This window comes from Carassius auratus, linkage group LG45M (assembly GCF_003368295.1).
Source record: "Carassius auratus strain Wakin linkage group LG45M, ASM336829v1, whole genome shotgun sequence".
NCBI lineage: Eukaryota > Metazoa > Chordata > Actinopteri > Cypriniformes > Cyprinidae > Carassius > Carassius auratus.
Genome location: NC_039299.1, coordinates 1,767,387 through 1,788,842, shown reverse-complemented (window position 1 = coordinate 1,788,842; position 21,456 = coordinate 1,767,387). Strand labels below are relative to the sequence as shown.

Here is a 21,456-nt window from a genome sequence, read left to right as displayed (position 1 = left end):
TTTGTTTCTGGGTCAAGTTAACAAAATATTGGAAATGCAAATGCCTTCAAAGTTAGCAGAACTTGGTTGAAAAGGCAATTGCTCCAATCAGTGCAGTAAAGCTTTTGACTTTTAATGGATTCATGGGCGGATTACTTTTCCATTTAGTGTGCCAGGGAAGACTTATCTGCCAAGACTGTGAAACAAGTTTCTTCGGTTTTCAAGTGTGCCATTTCTATAAAAATAAAAAATCCTGCTCTTGACCTTTTTTTTTTTTGGAGTTTGAATCATTTAGCACTGCTTCTTCAGACTTCCAATCAATTTGGAGAAAAATCATTTGCCGACACCAAGATTGCAAAACTAAGTCTCTTTGGTCTTTAAGAGTTGCATTTCCATTGCAAAGTAATGCTGCTCTGGAGCATTTTTGGCACTTTTTTATAATGTAACACCATTTCTTCAGATGTCAAATCAATATGACCCTTGAAAAGCAGTGAATTAAACTGTCAGTTGGGAGCAATAGGCTTTTTGTAGAATATTTTCTTTTCACTTTATTCAAGTTTACATAATATTAGTAATGCAAATGCCTTCAAAGTTCACTGAACTGGGATGTAAAAACAACTGCTTCAACCAGCCCAGTAAGGCTTGACCAGCTACTTCGAAATCCCTTCCAACCCAAGTGCAACGGAGCGGACAACATTGCTGTGAGTGAGTGCATGCGGTGGTGGCCCTCAGCATGGTGTTGCCACCACCGGACAAGCGGCATGTGTGTCTTACCACCTTTGTCATCATGACCAGCATGGCATTCATGGACGCCTACCTGGTGGAGCAGAATCAGGGGCCACGAAAGATCGGAGTCTGCATCATTGTCCTTGTTGGGGACATCTGCTTTCTTATCGTCCTTCGCTATGTGGCGGTTTGGGTTGGAGCAGAAGTGCGGACGGCTCGACGAGGATATGCCATGATCCTTTGGTTCCTCTATATCTTCGTGTTGGAGATCAAGCTTTACTTTGTCTTCCAGAACTGTAAGGCTGATCGCAAGAGTCTGGAGACTGTTGCCCGTAAGGCTTTGACTTTATTGTTGTCCATTTGTGTGCCAGGCCTCTACCTGGTTCTGGTGGCTCTGGACAGCATGGAATACGTCCGTACCTTTCGGAGGAAGGAGGACATGAGGGGCCGGCTCTTCTGGGTGGCGTTGGACTTGCTGGATCTGCTGGATATGCAGGCAAACCTTTGGGAGCCACAGCGGACAGGTTTGCCCATTTGGGCAGAAGGTTTGATGTTCTTCTACTGCTACATTTTGCTTCTGATTCTTCCCTGCGTGTCCCTGAGCGAGATCAGCGTGCAGGGCGACCACGTGTCTCCCCAAAAGATGATGCTTTATCCTCTTCTCAGTCTGGTCACCATTAATATCGTCACCATCCTCATACGTGGTGTCAACATGGTGCTGTTCCAGGACAGCCGGGTTTCCACAATCTTTGTCGGCAAGAATGTGGTGGCTATTGCGACCAAGGTATGCACCTTTCTCGAGTATCGGAAACAGTCGCGAGAATTCCCAAATCGAGAAAACGCAACCGGAATTCCTATGGAAGTCCAGCAGAACTCGGTTGGACACGGACAAGCTCTGCCGAATGTCACGAGCCTCCCACTTGAACCCACTCCAGCACGGGAGATTATGAATACATGACCAAGGAACCAAAATAGAGGATTCTGAGCCAACAAGGACTATTCGAACCACCAGATATGAATGGATGAACTGTTTTGAGGTACTTTGGTCCAGCGTTATGTGGTTTTCCGTCCTCTTCTGTACTGAGGTGAATCAGCCAAACATGAGCTGTGTTGTTTAAAGAAAAACATTCAGTGTTTTATGATTCGTTCACCACAGATTGCAATGAAGGACCAAGTGCTGTTTTCTTTCTATGACTGTAGTGCAAAATACTTTTCCTGTTTGAGAGACCAAGCTCTTGTTTCCACATCCATTTTTGGGGTCTGAATTCATGTTGTCAAGGTGCATCAGATATTTTCCTCTATTACAAGTATTGAATGGGAGAATGGAAAAAGAATGCAATGAATTTATTATTGAGGGAACTAGTTAGGTCAGGTTGATGTTTATGACCAAATGCTGGGGAGTAGTCCTACATGCTTGAAATACGTGTTTGCATTTGTGTCTTACGATGTTTTGACATTTTTCTTTAAAAATGAAAATGAAAGGAAAAAGTAAGAAATTTGTTTCCAGTGACCTTCATGGAATTATTTAGCAAAAGGTGAGTGAATGCACTCCCACTTGGTTGGTATATGTATTATTATTGTTATCATTGTTATTATTATATAATAATTATTATTTATATATATATATATATATATACAACATGTGTGCTTGTTTTTTTAATTTTTCTTTGAAATTTCAGTTGTATTTAATAAAAAATATAAGAAAAAAGTTTTTGCTATTTGCAAAGTGTTTTTATGCTAACAGAACTGCTAGCAGGGTTGCCAAGTCTGCGCTAGTATTTTACTACTTTTAAACTGTTGCCACAGGACAGGTTGATTTCCCCCCATGGGATAATAGTTTGACATACTACATAAATTATATTTGACTGAAATGCATTAATTGAAATATTTTGCATTCTACCAATGATAAAACTGAGGTAGATGTAAAACATTTTTTAGAGGGAGGGCCATTGGTACTGTGTGGAGCCTTTGAGTTGTGTTTATGATCACTACAATTTAATGGTTTTCAATTTGCATAACGGTGACTGTAAAATTGGATATTAGTTGTTGGAATTGCATATTTGGGCTAGTTTTGTTAGGCAGACCTGGCAACCCCTGTGCTGACCACCGCACACTTTTTCTCCACATGAACAGAGGATCACAGCATTTCCATTTCGGCCTTTGGTTAAATCAGTTCCTCTAATGTTTGAGTAAGCACACCGATTCTGCGGAAGCGGATGGAAGGGTAAATGGCATCTGGGAAAATGAAATAAATTACTTGTGGCCCCCATCAGCAGGGACTCACCTTTCTAAAGCCACACAGCATGAAACTGATTCCAAAAACATTGAGGCCTGGACACTGTGGAATTAAACAGCCTTTCCTCTGCACGCAGTGCGAATGTAAAACACCATTTATCATCCACGTCTGATTTATGCAACATATGCAGCTACCTGATGTATTCCATTTCAGCACCATTCATTTATTGCCACCTACATATGGTGGGAGGTCTCCGGTGCTTTTGACTCACTCCGCTGCGTATTGTGCTTTTTGAGAATTTCTCTACTTTAGTGTCCACCCACCATCTGACAGCATGAATATCCCTCTACGGTACAGTGTTTCATATGGTAACATACAATTTTCTTTAACACTATTTAGAAAAAACACAACACCTATTCTAACTGCACTATTCTGAAAGTCATTCTGCATTTACACAAGATAAAATGACTGTAAATATTGTTTCAAGGGGTCAAGATGTGCAACACAGAAAACGTAAAGGTGAAATGGTATAAATACTGTGATGCACATTTGTGCCAAACTTACATTTTTTTGTTTGCTGCATCTTTGAAGTTAAACAGAAAAATAGTTTTACTAAAAAATAATGGTCAAAGACAAAAAGTTTTACTAAAAAATAATGGTCAAAGACAAAAAGAGGTTTTCAATAATCAAAAAAAGAAGACTATCATTTGTCACCTCGAATCACAGGAGAAACCCACTAAAATGTAATTTACTGTAATTTTATATGATAAAAAATATTTATAATAAAAATCATTAGATGACATTAAAAGACTACTAAGGATCACAGTGCAGCCCTTTAAATCTTTACCAATTACCACTTGGTAAAATACATTTGTGAGTAATATATTTTTACTGATTTATCATTTACAGATTTAATATATATATATATATATATATATATATATATATATATATATATATATATATATATATATATATATATATATATATATATATATATATATGTATATATATATTATTTTTTATTTTTTTTTATTTTTATTTTTTTACACAAAGGTTATTTGAAGCAGACATTTTACTTCCATTTAATGTTTTCTATGTATGTAAAATCACTTTTGTAAATTAAATTTGATGCAGACACCAAAATTTAAATTATTACAAAGAAACGGTAACGTAAAAGTAACACTGAATTAAACATAACATTTTGAAGTTTTCGTGCAAAATGTATGGCAATAATCTTCTACAAACCTTTTATTCATTTATTTATTTATTTATTTTTGAAGTGGATGCGGTGGCTGCACCTAAGTACAAATAATAATGTGCAAAAATTTTAGGGGGATAAATATAAAAAATTCAGTCTTAACCTTCAGCCCAAAACAGTGTAATATGTAAAAAGTAAAATGATGTTGAATTGATTTCTGTGCACAATGCTGAGTCTTGTTATCATTCACAGTGAAGAGCAAAGAGATGGAGGAGGAACATCATCTTTCACTCAAAATGCATCAATAAACCTCGTTCAGATGTCAGCAGCCCCTCAGGCATTCTTACATTTGCTTTCCAACATTAAAGATTCAGCCTCGCTCAGAAGCCAGTCAAAGGGTCGCAAGCCTTCTAATGTGTGTTTAGTGCTCAAAAAATGACAAAGAGAGAAGATGATAACACTTGACCTGAGGCCTGTATATATAATGCATTAGAAAAAGTATTCTCAATGCATGATAAGTATATTCGCATTGCATTTCATCATCTTTTCATTGCAAATGTAACCAAACTTGTGGCCTATTTATGGTTGCACTTTCAAAAGATCCTAATGCATTACAGCGTAGGATGAAAGAAATTATGTTGGGTGTCAATCATGTGTTTCAATAGATTACGCTATAAATTTTAGTATTATCTTTCATAGATTACTTTTGGCAAAGGAGACCTGAAAATATCAGAACATTTTAAAATTAAGATCTGTATTTAATTAAATCATTTGAAAACACAGTATGCATCAGAGTTATTTTAGTGCACTTTGACATAATTCTTAATAATTATTTTGAATTAATTTTTTAATTGATTATAACCCTGATATTCATAAAATCATTTTAAAATCGTGATTTAAAGGTCCAGTTTTTCGCGCTTTTTTTGAAGCTTTGATTGTGTTTACAGTGTGCAATGTAACACGTGTTCATGTTTCGCGTGTATTTTTCACACAATTCACCTATCTGTATACCGCTGTTTTCACTGTCATAAAAACGGGCTGATGACTTCCAATTTCCATAAAGCCCCTCCTTCAGAAATACGAAACGAGTTCTGATAGGGCCAGCAGTTCCTGTGTTGTGATTCGACAGCAGCTGATCGCTCGCTGCCCTCCTGGAAACGCGTGACAAAACGCGAGTGCAAAGCAAGTGGGCAGGAGCATGTTCTGGAGATGTACTTCTAATCACAGGAGCGTTTTTACTGACGAGATGCGCATGAAAATCGCGTTCGATTTTTTTGCACAGCCCTAACATCTAGTTAGCAAAGCTAAACAGCGTTGCCCTTTGTGTAATAAGTTACAGAAACTGTTAAACGCACCAACTTAAATAATAAAATACACTTACCGGTTGTGGTCCGTAAACAACGCCTTCTCCAGACAAAGAGTGAACTGCTCCATCTTTCAGGAATAATCTTTGTGCGAATCCGGCATTAAACTGTTTGAGATTGAGGAAGTTGTCCTCAGCAAAATGTGCTGCACATAGTTTAACATGAGTTAAACATAAATTGTAACCATTAAAGGGGGGGGGGGGGGTGAAATGCTTGTTTTCACTCAATATCCTGTTAATCTTGAGTACATATAGAGTAGTATTGCAAAAGTGCTTTAGGACCCATTTAAGGAACTCCTTCACTCCTTCAAACGTACAACTTAATTTTTGAAACTTTGTCCATGTTTAGCATGGGAATCCAACTCTTTAACAGTGTAAAAAACTCAGTATGCATGAAATAGCATTTCACCAACCCCCCTTTAATCTCCGAGTACAGCGTCCCTGGGAAGCCCAAACAAAGATGATTGAACTCCGAGATGAAAATAACAGCGTTTCAATGACATGGCGAAACACAAACAGCTCTTCCTCTTCTCCGTTGGAGTGCAACAAGACCACGCCCCCTGTTTGTGTATCCATGTGTGCGGAGGTTAGTCAAAAAACTGTTTTAGTGACGTCATTACTGCAGGAACTAGAGGGATCAACGAGGGATGTAGTTTTTTGTTGGTGAATTCTGTTAAATAAAATATCTCGCTTGGCATTGAGCTTTGCGCTTTAGAATTTTACAGATATTATTTATACTCTAACAACAACATTACACACTAACTAAAGTTTAAAACATTGGATCCTGAAGAACAGGACCTTTAAAAAAGGACATATTTATATAAAAGTTTCTGAAACTATATGATTTTTAATCCAGAGTAACCAAGTTATCATAAATATCATTTTAAAAATTGTGATTTCCAAGCCATATGAAATTTCCTATGATTGAAAAATCATGAATAAAAATGACATTTCTATGGTTATCATGTGTTTTTATATAATAAAAGTTACAATTGCTTGCAAACCAATCCAGTAATGACTGTAAGAGTCACAGAAATTCATTTGTTAAAAGGTGCGGAAACTCAAGAGTGTGTTCAATCCGGTTACTGACAACATTTCTCGCTTTTCTGAACGTTATGGATTTCAATACAATGATGCAGCACAATATCAAAAAAAGCAGTTTGCAATAATAACACTCAGGCTGATTTATAATGAAGGTTCAGCTTCCTGCAATCATACACTTACCCGTAAATGTGTGACTTGGGCGTCCTCCAAGTTACACTAATGCTCATGAACTCATCATACGAAACATCCACAGGCTTCCATTAGAGCGCTCAGGAAAGCTCATCATGATTTGTTAACTTCAGCTGTCAGAGGTTAAACAATTTTGTGATGGGGAAACTCTGCCATTTTTAGTATTTCAAGTCAATTTATGGAACTAATCCAGAATTGCAAATGGTTCATTTGGGAAGTCATCCATGACAGGTACTTTTAAACGATAATTGAATTGAAATGTGTCTTGTGTGCTGGCAGGTTTTGTTTGGAAAGCACAACTGAGTGTCATGTCTTGCTAGAAGGACAGAAGTTTAATTAGATTGCTCTAATGAAGACAAACTGTCTACATGCATCATTACATTTTTTGTAACTTTTGTTTCAAATGGTTAATTACAACATAAGGTTAAGCACCCAAATCCTACATTGCATATCAAGTGCAACCTACAGTCCCAGTCATAATTCTTATGCTATACAAACAGTGCTTTAAGTGGCCCAAAAGAGGTGCCGGTACTCTATTATAGCCCAAAAATATATATATTTTCTGTTTTTTTTTTTTTTGATGACTCCCCTCATCCCCTGAGGTAACAACAACTATATTGAAGGGCTTTTATATACAGCAGTCAACAGGTGACCTTAAGAATAAATCCTTTTATTAGTTTGTGGATTTGCTTGAGCTAGAAAGAACTACTGAACATAAATAAAATGTGCAAAAGGATTTTGAAAAAATACCCTTAGAAAGAGCTACTGGATTAAAACTTCCAAACTGACTCAAATGATTCGCGATCCCATTCCGAACTCCCGAACTGACTCAAATGATTCGCGAACCCGCTACGAACTCTCGAATTGATTAAAATGATCCGCGAAGCCACTCCGAACTCCCGAACTGATTCAAATGATTTGCGATCCCCAAATTGACTCAAATGATTCGCGAACCCGCTACGAACTCTTGAATTGATTCAAATGATTCGCGATCCCCCTCAGAACTCCCGAACCGATTCAAATGATTCGCGATCCCACTCCGAACTCCCAAACCGATTCAAATGATTCGCGATCCCACTCCGAACTCCCGAACTGATTCAAATGATTCGCGATCCCCAAACTGACTCAAATGATTCGCGATCCCGCTCCGAACTCCCAAACTGACTCAAATGATTCGCGATCCCCAAACTGACTCAAATGATTCGCGAACCCGCTCCGAACTCCCGAACAGATTCAAATGATTCACGCTCCATACTCCGAACTAGGAAGAATTAGGAAGCGCATTGTGAAGGGCGTTCTGAAAAGCGGCAGCTCAGGCAAAGGATTAAAACCTCTATTAAAGCAGATGTCCAAATGAACATACCTGTACGCTAAAAGCAGGTTCTGGGCGCACAGAGAGGTGGCTGTACGCTCAAGAGCTATATTTGGAAGTGGCGGTAGGCCTACTGAGTACGGTGCGGACCGGCCCACTTAAAACACTGTATACAAATATAAGAATGTCTTTATAGTATACAGGCATGAATGACTTTTTTTGCAATGAAAGTAACCTTATTTTCTGTGAACGTGCAATTGGAAAGATTGAAGATTTTACATATTGGAAGTCTTTGACAAGGGTAAAAACAGTAATATACATTTTGACAGTAACAAACAGACAAATAGAAACACATTTGCTTGAAAGTGATATGTATGCAAGGTATTAAAAACATAAAAATATGGGAAAATAAAACAAGCTGAATGTGATCTGTATGTAAATAAGTTAAATACAAGTCTGTTTGAATGTGATTCTTATGCATTTAAATAAATAAAGTGGCCATACATATTAAATTAGACTATATGCAGTTATGAAAATAACAGTCATTCAGCTGGAGGAAGTATAATGCTCAAAAAGGCCTGACAGAGGTAGTAACCTTGCAGGCGGTTATCTCCGCTCGACTGCTAGAGCAGAATCGCAGCTTTCCCAGTCAAACTGCTGTAATTATGGAGCAAATGCTCCAACACTGACAGCTGCTGAATTGCCCCCTTAATAAGAGCTTTCACCTGAAAAAAAGGAGCTTAGCTGTTGCAGATGGTTTATATCTCTCACATACAAATACTCCATTAAGTCAAACATAAATCATTTTTAAAAGCACATATGATGATGATGATGATGATGAGTCTCACTCAGGAGACTTCTTACTAAACCAAGGTTTAATTCCAATGCATTTATCCTGCCACACTTATAATTAAAACACAAAGTGACCCAACATATTTGCACACTCAAAGTCACACACTTCCAAATGTCTAGATGTTGTGGCAGTATATATTCTATTAAACTATCAAAGCAAGTCTCATGCATACTCAAATGCTGCAGGCAGGTTTTTCTTTCTCTCTCTCTCGAATGTTTTGCTTGCAAACTGTGCCTGAGATAATTCTTTAAAGTAAATGGCACTTGGCTTGGTTTTTACCTATCTAACGGAGCACTGAGGCATTTAAGAGTGACTTAAGAATACAAATACTGTCTAATGCTGACCATCCAGAAGTCTCTGTTAATCAAACGGTGATGTTAATCTGCCACCTGCTGGACAAAGGTAGCCTATCCATCATCTGAAATATGTAGGGGAAGATGCAGATGTTGTTTTATAGTTAACATATTTTGGGATTCTATATTAGCCGATTCAATTAAGAATGCCAAACTAATTTCAATGCATTAACATAAGGTTTATGGTAAGCCGTAGAAACGAGCATAAACATGAACACGTGAGGAATATATCTTTGCTTTTTTGTTGCACAGCAAGTGCTGATGCTTTGCATTGTAATGAAATGATGCAATAACATTTATCTTGTCGTTCAGTAAGATGATGCAGTAGTTCTGAGTTCATTCAGTGAAGTCTGGGTTCATGCGTCTTTTTGAACTATTTATTGAAAGAACCGAGTCAAAAGAGTCATTCGTTCGCGAATCAGAAAACGCAGCTCACTCTGTAGCGTATGTTTGTTTTATTGTAATACTTTTAGAATAAATAAATAAATCTAAATTAGAATAAAAATATTTATTTATAAATATCTTATGCCAACGTTTGGATTTCCCCCCAAATCTAGTAAAGTAGAAAGGCTGCTGTGTGAGGTTTTCTAGTAAAAAGACGTCTTTGTCTTTTCTGAACGACATCAATATCTCAATATTTTTTTCCTCTGTTGAAAACTAATAAAAACGCATTTGTGGAGTTTTCTTTTGCTATTATAGTCCACACTGAACTCTCAAAAAAGAAGGTTGTTTAAGGTTCTCAGTAACCTGCAACATCTGCCTCCACTAACTAACCCAAACTACATCAGTTAACGCACTACCCCTACCGAAATAATTCTCGTTTGTAATGATATAATATTTTAATATACATATATATTTTTTAATTGGTGAAACAGAATGCATTATTATTCATTGTTAAAGGAACAGTTTACCTTAATTAAAATGAACTCATCCTCTGGCCATCCAATGTAAATGAAAAATGTAGCTTCACGTCACTTTCTCACCAATGGATCCTCTGCAAGTGAATGGGTGCCGTCAGAATGAGAGTCCAAACAGCTGATAAAAACATCACAATAATCCACACAACTCCAGAGGCCCGTTCTTCGTACCTCACTTAATATATCTGATATGATTTGATCTTGATCTCTGGATAAATTGGGTCTTCAAACGAATTTGCAGATTTGACTAAAATATCCAGATTATGTTGTCTAAGATTACTGCTCGTTTTCCTGTTCCCCGAAAAGGGCAGATCAATATCAGTATCAATACTCGAAACCATGATCAGCAAAATTATAATAAATACATGAAATGTATTATTTTATTTTTATTTTACATTATTACAGAACCCAATTATTTATATTCACAATTTGTAGTATTTGTACAGGCTTTACATATTTCGATGTTGTAGATAGCAATTCATGTAATTTTATCCAGTGCTTTAAAGATGCTGTAGGGAACTTTTGTAAAACAATATTTTTTACATATTTATTAAACCTGTCATTATGTCCTGACAGTAGAATATGAGACAGATAATCTGTGAAATCCGTAACTTTGTTTGTGTTCAAAATGTAAAAAAATGTATATAATAAGCCAGTACACCATGAATCCATTTTCCAAACCGTGTTTTTAGCTTGTCCTGAATCACTAGGGTGCACCTATAATAAGTGTTTATATTCGGACTATTTTAGATTGCTTCGGGGATACCGCGGTGGAGTAACCCAGTACCTTTGTGATTCTTCATAGACATAAACAGAGAGAAGTAGTTCCGGCTACGATGTTCTTCGGCAAGACGCAAGCAGTTCTGTTCTGTTTTTTTTATTTTTTGATGATTCCCCTCATCCCCTGAGGTAACAACAACTATATTGAAGGGCTTTTATATACAGCAGTCAACAGGCAACCTTAATAATAAAGCTAGAAAGAACTACTGAACATAAATAAAATGTGCAAAAGGATTTTGAAAAAAATACCCTTAGAAAGAGCTACTGCATTACTGCATTCAAACTTCCAAACTGACTCAAATGTTTCGCGTTGCCCAAACTGACTCAAATGATTCGCGATCCCACTCCGAACTCCCGAACTGTTTCAAATGATTCGCGTTCCCCAAACTGACTCAAATGATTCGCGAATCCGCTTTGAACTCCCGAACTGACTCAAATGATTCGCGATCCCACTCCGAACTCCCGAACTGATTCAAATGATTCGCGATCCACAAACTGACTCAAATGATTCGCGAATCTGCTTTGAACTCCCAAACTGACTCAAATGATTCGCGATCCCACTCCGAACTCCCGAACTGATTCAAATGATTCGCGATCCACAAACTGACTCAAATGATTCGCAAACCCGCTTTGAACTCCCGAACTGACTCAAATGATTCGCAAACCCGCTACGAACTCCTGAACTGATTCAAATGATTCGCGAACCCTATACGAACTCTCGAATTGATTCAAATGATCCGCGAAGCCGCTCCGAACTCCCGAATTGATTCAAATGATTTGCGATCCCCAAACTGACTCAATGATTCGCGAACCCGCTCCGAACTCCCGAACTGACTCAAATGATTCGCGATCCCGCTCCGAACTCCCAAACTGACTCAAATGATTCGTGAAGCCGCTCCGAACTCCCAAATTGATTCAAATGATTTGCGATCCCCAAACTGACTCAATGATTCGCGAACCCGCTACGAACTCCCGAACTGACTCAAATGATTCGCGAACCCACTCTGATTTCTCGAACTGATTCAAATGATCTGTGAAGCTGCTCCGAACTCCCGAACATGATTCGTGATCCTGCTCCGAACTCCCTAACTGGTTCAAATGATTCACGCTCCATACTCCGAACTAGGAAGAATTAGGAAGCTTGCATTGTGAAGGGCGTTCTGAAAAGCGGCAGCGAAGGCAAAGGATTAAAACCAGATGTCCAAATGAACGTACTGGTACGCTAAAAGCATGTTCTGGGCGCACGGAGAGGTGGCGGTACGCTCAAGAGCTATATTTGGAAGTGGCGGTAATGAGTATGAGTGCGTACCGGCCCACTTAAAGCACTGGTTTTATCTTTGAAGCAGATTTGTTATGTGACAGCATTAATTCAAGTTTCTTAAGGGTTAAGATCGAGTTATCTGCATCTCTCTCAAGCGACAATACATGACAATATCTGTCAGCACTCAAATTAATCAGCGACTCAGATTAACTGTACAGCATGTGTGTAGACTCCAATATAATTATAAAGTGTTTTTTTTTTTCACTAATAAATCTTTCGATGAGTAAATCTGAGTGGAGTGCTGTGGATTACTTGTGGATTATTGTGATGTTTTCATCAGATGTTTGGACTCTGACGGCACCCATTGACTGCAGAGGATCTACTGGTGAACAAGTGAAGTGATGTACATTTATCCAAATCTGATGAAGAAACAAACACATCTACACACACACACACACACACATACAGCTCATTTAAAACACAGCACAGGCCACAAAAACTATGAAACAGGTATAAATGGCATCATTTAATTTGTGACATATTTTAATCATTCCTTTCTCAAAGATTCATATATGTACAGGAATCATTCTTTTCACATATATATTTATATATTTTTTTTTTATCATGTTATTGCTTTACAGTAAAATGCATTTGTTGGATATGTCCATTAAAGCATGACAATACATTCATATATGTGTTACAGATGTTTTCAGTTATGGATCATAGTAAATAACTTTACAGGAAATATAGACATATTTTGATCATCTTACATTTATTATTATTATTATTGTTGACATGAATCCCACATCACGTTGATCTCACAGTGCATGGGGTCGCAGTTCATACACTTATTGAATGTGTGTGTCTGTGTGTGTGTGTGTGTGCTTATTTTGTAAGTTCCCACACAATCCACAAAATGTAGAGGTACAACATTTATGCCATCTCAATTATACTTGTTCAAAAAGTGGCTTCATAAACAGATATGCGATAATTGTGTTGGTAGACAGAGAAAGTGTGTGCCTTAATATACAAGAAAAAACCTCAAATCAAGTCTCAGATGAAGAGGCCACCGTTTCAACTGATGTTACATCAGTCATGGTCAAAGCATCTTAAACGTACTGCATGTACAAATGATCTTTATCTAAAGAACCGATTACTTCTACAGCTGTAAAAGTCTGCATTATCAACGTGCATCTGCAGGGTAAATCTTTCAAAACCTGTCTAGAAAATGTCCAGGTCAAAATTCACCCCAAGTAAGTTCATGAAGATATTATATCTTGCATAAAGTCTATTAAGAGTTTTCGCACCGGAACTTCATTTTTGTGACAATTATACATTTCCCATAAATTCTCATTATGTAATGCAACAAACTAATTATGCTCATTATTGTAATCCAACAATAACTATATACAGTATATATAATGCACAATAAATAATGACTTTAAGGGAATTACAGTTGCAGCTTGTTTCCACAACAGGATTAAGAACTTTTAATGACACATTTCAGACTTTTTTTCTCTTGATTCGTAGTTTATAACTCACGATTATGGCTTTTTTCACAGTTCTCCAAAAAAAAGACAAAAGTTTGAATTATGAGATATAAATTCACAACTGTGCCAGAATGATCAGATAAAAAGTTGCAAAACACTTTTTTTTCATCATATAAAAAATAATAATAGTAATAATAACTGCGAGAAGTGAATTTAGAATTGTGAGGAGTAAAAGTCAGAATTATGATTTTAAAAAAAAAGAATTTTGAGATAAAAAGTTGCAATTATCTTTTTTTTCAAAACAGAAAAAAATATATACCGTGATTGTGATTTGTCAGAATTCAGAGGGGAAAAAAGCTAGAATTGTGAGATTTAAACACAAATTTAATGAGAAAAGTCAAAATATTTAGATAAAAAGTCACAATTATATATTCCATAACAGAAATAGGCTTCAAATAATCATAAAACAAATTAAACCCCCCAAAAAATAAAAAATAAAATTGTGCTTAATTTTCATCAAATTGGTGTCACAATGAACAATCTCCCAAAAAGAGACATCATATGCAAAATATAACCTCAGCTTTTGATTTGGGGTGAAATATAAGCTACATGGACATGTTTTTGTGAGATTTAACCCCATTTTTTATTAAAATGGCACTAGAGAATATTAATCTATGCTTGGTTTTGTGTTTGAAATGTTCCTGTATTAGGCAGAAATGCATGAAGTGTCTGTAAGAAAGGTGCAGAGGAACTACAGTAACTGTCTCTGGATGAAGTCGAGATTGCAGGATGCGCAAGACGTGCTGAATAAATAAACACCTTCATAGTTTCCATCTCTTCTTATTGTAACTAGTCTTCCGCTCAGAAGTCCAAGGTTACTCATTAGTCTGTGTCTGAGTCTTGAAGTGCCCTGTAAGGAGGAAGTTAATGCACTGGAGAGCAAAGCCACTTCCTCCCTGCATAGTGTCCACTACAAGTCCACATCCTATTGCTATTTCACTCCCAACATTCATAAATAATGAAGTCCGTATGCTGTGCACAGCTCTTATATTGCATAAACCCCGTTCTCTGCTGCGGATGCCCACACTGTTTTTGTCACGCTTCGATCCGCATGACGGGAAAACGTCTCCACAGAGGTTTGGTTCTGTAGCTGCCGGGTCGGAAACGCAAGATCACCTCGGTGGAAAATCCCATAATGCACTGCAGTCGCGTGCTGATGGTGGCTGTGCTCGCACTGCAAAAAAATAATGAGCTTCCTCTGTGTTGTTGTCTTGTTTTCCAGTACAAATACATTGTTAAATCAAGATACATTTACCTGAGAGTGAGATCTTGCTTAAAACAGAAATATCAGAGCAGAAATCTTGTTTTCTGACCCCACTGATAGATATTTTAGTTGTTTTAAGCAAAACCTCACTTCATTTTGATACATATTTTTAATAAAATAAGACTTAATAGATTATCCTGTCATTTTGCATCTCAAATCTTGTTTTCTGACTTTCTTTTTCAAATGTTTTCTCGTTTTAAGTAAAAGCACTTAATTAGTCAGAAAACGACTTGAGAGGCTAATTAGTTTTTATTAAAAGGAAAGTTTTTTTTTTTGCTCAAATCAAGAAAAACTTAAACTTAATTTCTGAAAACAAGACTTTTTGCGTTTTTGCTTTAAATTTGTTTCTTTTTATTTTGAAAATAAAAATAAAAATAATTTTTTTTCCTTTTAATAAAACAAGATGAAAAAGACTTACAGTATGATAGGCCTTTTAAGTTTTGTTTTCTGAAAAAAAAAAAAAGTTAATTAATTAAACAAGAATCTAAAAAGGAAAAAATTACTGCCAATGGAGAAAAATAATCTTGTTTTACCTTTTAATTAATTGTATTTTTCAGATATATTTTTTCTTGTTTTACGCAAAAACTCGTTTAATTTTGATATATTTTTCAGTAAACAAGACAATCTTGATTCAAGAAATTGTACATATTTGGACTGAAAAATAAGACAAAAATACTAAATAAGAGAACAATTTTTTTTGCAGTGCATGGATTGTTCATGTGAGGGACTGTCTGAAGGTCTTCCCCTGATACGCACAAATACACACACAATAACATCTACACACAAACCCACACGTCTGACACAGGGAAGCACTTCTGACTGAGAACCAACCACTCACTTGCTTTAAAGTGCTAATTTCTACATTTCACAATGAAAGAATGGCTTCATGTGCCTCTCAAGAGCACAAGACCAGCCCGAAACCACCAGAAACCACATCACAGACGCTCATCTATTAATAAATACAATTATTAAATCTCTTTGTAGGCAAGTTTATATTCACAGAGCTCTCAAAGAGGCGATGACAAAACCTCCTAAAATCATAAAACAAGAACACTGCGTAATCTGAATAAAAAATATACAAGTTCACAATTTATATGCAAAACAAAATGATTCATTATCAGTATTTATGTCTGTTTTTTCCAAATATCTAAATATCATTCATGTAAATTTGAATTAATTCGATTTTTTCTTGCAATTTCTTACAATTCAAATATTTGAACTTGAACTATTAAACCTATATTTTTACTCGGTTTACTATAGCAATCAATGATTTAAACAATTCTTTAATTGCTCTTGCATTAAATATTTTCTTCCTTTAAAAAAAAAAAAAAGTAAATCTAACAAAATTTAGTTAAGTTTGAAAAAAAAATCTACTTAATTTTTAAAGATACAGACTTCGAAAACTCTTAATAACTCAAAAATCCTAAACTTCATTGGTATAACTGATTTTTTTTTGTGAACTGTTATTAGGATAAAAATAGATAGCACATAATCCTTTCATTCTTCTTGCTTTTCTAAATATGCATTTTAAAACCTTTAAGCATAAATCTAACCAAATACTTGGGTTTATGCTCAAAACAATTTGTGAATGATGTAAGAATAATTCAAATGAACTTAATTGAAGATATTTTCTCTGCAATCTTCTACTCAATGCATTTGTGTTTTCAAGTAAAGTTATCTTGTTTAAAGGATGTTTAGATATTTCTACTGAAAAAAACAAGACCAAAAATACTGATTAAAAAAATCTTGTATGCAGAATAACCATGCATCTGTCCTAATCCGGCACGACATGCTTCCAATGACAAGTAATCAGTCTGTCTGCAATGAAAGAGTCAGTGCTGCAACATAATCACAGCCAGCTGCAACGCTGTTGATGATTAATATGCAGATTTTTTTAGACCAATGAGACCGCACTGATTTGCATGGGCAATTGACCCAATTAGGACACAATAATAATGAAAAAAAAAATGTTAATTTCTCTTGCATTTCTAAATATTTTGCTTCCTTTTAAGCAAAAAAAAAAAAAAAAAAAACTAGTATTATGCAAAAGAATTCACAGTTGTGTGAGCAATAGAGTTCATGAAATAGAAATAGATCAGTGTAAGCATGTAGAAAAGGATGAATGCTTATCCAGGCGTCCATAGACTTCCTATTTGACATGCATTTTACAATATTAAACTGGAAGAGAAGAGCTGCCAAGGACAAGTTCCTCTTTCTGAGTCAAAATCTGGGGTCAGAGGTCATCAAAATGAGCTTAAGTGGAAGATCGTATCCATTTTTCCATCCACAGTGAAATGAGTCGAATGAAAGGAGCTTGAATTAAGCGTTAGTCCTCATGAAGACTAACATCGCTCCAGTCTGAGGTGATGGTGGTTCTGACATCAGGGTGGTGCATTCTGGGATACGGAGCGGCCCATGTGAAGATTTTAGTCTTCCTGACACATGGGCAGGTTGACGAAGGTGAAGACGTTATATTCGATCATGATGGAGAAGCAGAGGAAGATGACGTACAGAACCAGCACATAGACGCCCAGCTTAAAGTCCAGCTTCCAGCCGTTCAGATGAATCCCAATAATCTGCAGGTCAAGAAACATCCTTTGATTGATTTCACACAGGAGTCAATGTGTGCAATGCAGTACTCATTTCACAAATCGATACATTATTATGTCTTTAAATTATTAAAAGAATTGGGCTCTCAATTATGAAATGTCTAGACAGACAACTACACAAAACATTTCACTGATTAAAACTAAAACTACAAAGCAATTGTCAGTCACTTCATAAAAAGATTATAAATAACTCCTTATATAAATAATAGTTGTATATTATCAAGTGTTAAACTATTATATATTTTTTATTAATTTATTTTTTAATTTATTTGTAAAAAATCAACAATTTATCAAAACATTCTCAGCAAATGAAAACCAAAAAATGCAATATTTAGTTTAAGCAACAGTCAATCATTTCATATTAACATTAAAATAAAAATGTAAACATTTCAATTTATGTTTTTATAAATTATTATTATTATTATTTGTTTTAAAAGACTCAACCATTTGATTATTAAAATATTCAGACACATTTTAAGCATTTGTCAATCACTTTGTAATAACATTTTATTTTATTGTCATTATATTATCAAGTGCTACACTGAATATTAGTTTAAATTGATAAATTTTTATTAACTTATGTTTTATTTTTTTGATTTGTTTAAAACAATATAGATTAAATAATACATTCAGCACATAAAATAATAATCTCTATGTTGTATGATTAGAAATTAATTTGATTTAATAACATTTATAATATATAATATTATAGTTTTAGTTAACAGTTTTTATTAGCAGATTTTTTATTATGTGATTTATGTTAAAAGAATTGACAATTTGAATGTCAAAATATATTCTGAAAAAAAAAAATATATATATAATTTATTTCATTTCAATTCATCTGATTTTTGTATTATTATTAGTTTGATATATTTATGTTTATACATTTTTTTAATAAACGTTTAAATTTCTCCACACTTACGCAATGCTCCAAAACTCTAGTAAGGGATAAGTATTAATTTTAATGATCATAACTGTGATACCAGAATTAACAGGACATTCCTCCAAATCTGCACACCTGACACACAAAAGTGAATCATTTCTTAATGTTTTCAGCAGAATTGACAGAGGAAGTCTACAGCTTGCGTCTGAGTCTGATTGAGTCACGAATGGTGTCAGGATTTACTCACGGTGAGCGCGACAGATCCCAGCAGCAGCACCACGGAGTAAACCAGTCCCCGACTGCTTATCATCACCTGGACGGAGGGAGGAGACAGTGATGATTACACCATTACACTAAAAACAGTAGAAGCTGCTGGTTTCAGCTTGATCTCTGTTCAAACAGAAGGAGCTGCTGGATGTGCTTACAACTGATCCATAGTTGACTGCCATGGTCTGCAGCGCCCAGGGAACGCCGAGCCCCACCAGAATGTCAAAGACGTTACTGCCGATGGTGTTGGACACGGCCATGTCTCCCAGTCCTGCAGAAACCAGATAAGCTTTCAGACCGGACAAGCAACGCAGACTCATCTTGCAGATTGAGATTCAGAGGACACTTCTCATGAAGTCTCTCAAGTGTGATGATATAATCTTAACTTGCATAGCAGCAGCATTGTATAAAGGAAAAAAAACTGAAAAAGTTACTTATTAAATTTATCAGTGGTGAAACACTGAAAGTGAAAGTGAAAAAAAAAGTAATAAGCAACTTAAGGAATGCAAAATAAAGATGTGACAAAAAGAAAAAAATATATATATTTTTTTCAATAAAGATAGCCACAACAAAAAGTAGCCACAAGAAGTACTTTTTACCAAAATAAAATGAAAATAATATTATTTATATTAAAATAAATCAATTAGATTATTATTAACAATAACAACAACAACCGTTGTTGTTTTAATTGATAAAATAATTAAATATTTAGACAAATAAAAATATAATTATAACAACAACAACAACAACAAAACATTATTTTATCAAATGAATAAATAAAATAAAATAAAATAAAATAAAATAAAATTAAATTAAATTAAATTAAATTAAATTAAATTAGTGTCCAGGTTTTATAGGGATATTGGGTCATTTTATAAAACAAAATAAAAGATTTAGACAAATAACAACAATGATAATATTAATTTAACAAATAATTAAATATTTAGTCAAATAAAAATATAATAATAACAACAACAGCAACAAAACATTATTTTATCAAATGAATAATTAAATTAAATTAAATTAAATTAAATTAAATTAAATTAAATTAAATTAAATTAAATTAAATTAAATTAAATTAGTGTCCAGGTTTTATAGGGATATTGGGTCATTTTATAAAACAAAATAAAAGATTTAGACAAATAACAATAATGATAATACTAATTTAACAAACAAACAAAAAATATTTAGTCAAATGCAGCTGCTAATCATTATGTCATCCCTTTCAAAATATTGCTCTCAGAATAAAAAAATAAAATAAATCAATCATCGGCTCAAAAACAACAATTATAAAAATACCAGTTGGTGCCAGAAATTACACACTTACCCCCAGTTTCACAGACCAGGCTTAAACCCAGTCCCAGACTAAAATGTAAATCTGAGCCGTTTCAACTAAAAGAAACTTGCACTGACTGATCTTAAAACATGTAAATGTAAAACCTTAATCTTTTAGATACACATATTTGGACTTAAGTGTAATATGATCCTCAATATTTTTCTTTGGCTGAAAGTTGCTAATCTTGGATTCTCCAGCATTGAGATGCAGTCCATGTCTGAAGTGATTGATAGTGATTACATTATCTGTTCTGTTCTGCTTAGATCAGATACGTGCAAGTAAAACAGTCCGTGTTTCATGTTAAATTCATTCTGCTACAGTTTTATTGATCAGAACCTTGACGAGCCACGATCAGGCTGGCGATGCAGTCTGGGACGCTTGTGCCCGCCGCCAGAAACGTGATGCCCATGATGACATCGGGAATGCCAAGCGTGTATCCGACGATCGTCACCTAGAGGACAGAGTAAAGCTGTCATAAAAACAAGACCGACAAACCGGAGAGAGAGAGAGAGAGAGAGCCGTGTCGCACGTACCATCCACACCATGAAGTAGGAAAAGACGGCGATCCAGACGGTGGAGAGGATGAACGAGAGCATGAAGTATTTCTCCCAGCGAGACTTGGCACAGTTTGGGATGGTGAAGAACAGGATCAATAACAGCGGCCAAGAGATCAGCCATTTAGTTCTGTTCACACAGCCGGCTGAAACACACAAAAGCACTCATTTTCTGTTCCTTCTCTTGTGTTCCAGTCATTCTGATGCTAGTTAATGTTATCATATTAGACCAGTGGTCACCAACTTTATTTTAAGCCCAGAATCCCTGACCTCAGCCTTTCTAATAAAGATCTAACTATTAAAGAACTGATAGAAACATGCAGATTGTCCTTCTAATTTGAGGCCTTTTATTTAGTATTTTAATTAGTCATGCATCGATCAAGATTTCTCATGGCCCATTTAGATTATAGTTGTTTTTTTTTTTAAACAAGAAAATTGCATGCAAATTGGCCATAAAGCAAATGCTTGTAAATCTCTCATTACTGTATGTAATATTGTTGCCAAATATAGGATGCAATCTTTTGATTGAAGGCCTCACTCATCTCAGTTTTTGAGTAAAAAAAATGAAGAAATTATACACAAATTATGCTTATTTCACTCAAAACTTCATGCGTTCAGATCAATCGCTTCCAAAAATAAATAAAAAACCTGTGCTAAGTTAAAGAAAACAAGTCTAAAAAATAAATAAATAAACGCATCCAAGATATGGTGATAATACAGCATAACATTTTGTACTTGTTACAAAACCTGCTTACAAAAAAAGCTTGAAAATCTCTCTT

The 21,456-nt window shown here is 35.2% G+C and overlaps 3 protein-coding genes across 6 annotated transcripts in view; 2 read left to right on the top strand and 1 right to left on the bottom strand.

The window, feature by feature from the left end:
- The window catches only part of LOC113068554 (gephyrin-like), a 1,122,288-nt gene that overhangs the window by 68,041 nt on the left and 1,032,791 nt on the right, over positions 1-21,456 (top strand). The window lies entirely within an intron of this gene.
- On the top strand, positions 397-1,672 carry LOC113068589 (transmembrane protein 121-like). Its single transcript, XM_026241368.1, has one exon. It carries the CDS (start codon positions 713-715, stop codon positions 1,661-1,663), a length of 951 nt encoding a protein of 316 aa, XP_026097153.1. The 5' UTR covers positions 397-712; the 3' UTR covers positions 1,664-1,672.
- The window catches only part of LOC113068564 (sodium/potassium/calcium exchanger 4-like), a 40,336-nt gene continuing 32,923 nt past the window's right edge, over positions 14,044-21,456 (bottom strand). For both annotated transcript variants that reach the window (XM_026241331.1, XM_026241333.1), the window contains exons 13-17: positions 20,657-20,823; positions 20,460-20,574; positions 18,946-19,058; positions 18,768-18,833; positions 14,044-17,604 (exon numbers count right to left, since the gene is read on the bottom strand). In XM_026241331.1, the coding sequence (XP_026097116.1) occupies positions 17,455-17,604; positions 18,768-18,833; positions 18,946-19,058; positions 20,460-20,574; positions 20,657-20,823 (611 nt within the window). In that variant the 3' untranslated portion in view covers positions 14,044-17,454. The remainder of the gene's footprint in view (positions 17,605-18,767; positions 18,834-18,945; positions 19,059-20,459; positions 20,575-20,656; positions 20,824-21,456) is intronic.

Bases quoted from the DNA above. Each gene is read 5' to 3' on its own strand.
- LOC113068589 (XM_026241368.1), top strand. From the start codon at position 713: ATGGTGTTGCCACCACCGGACAAGCGGCATGTGTGTCTTACCACCTTT.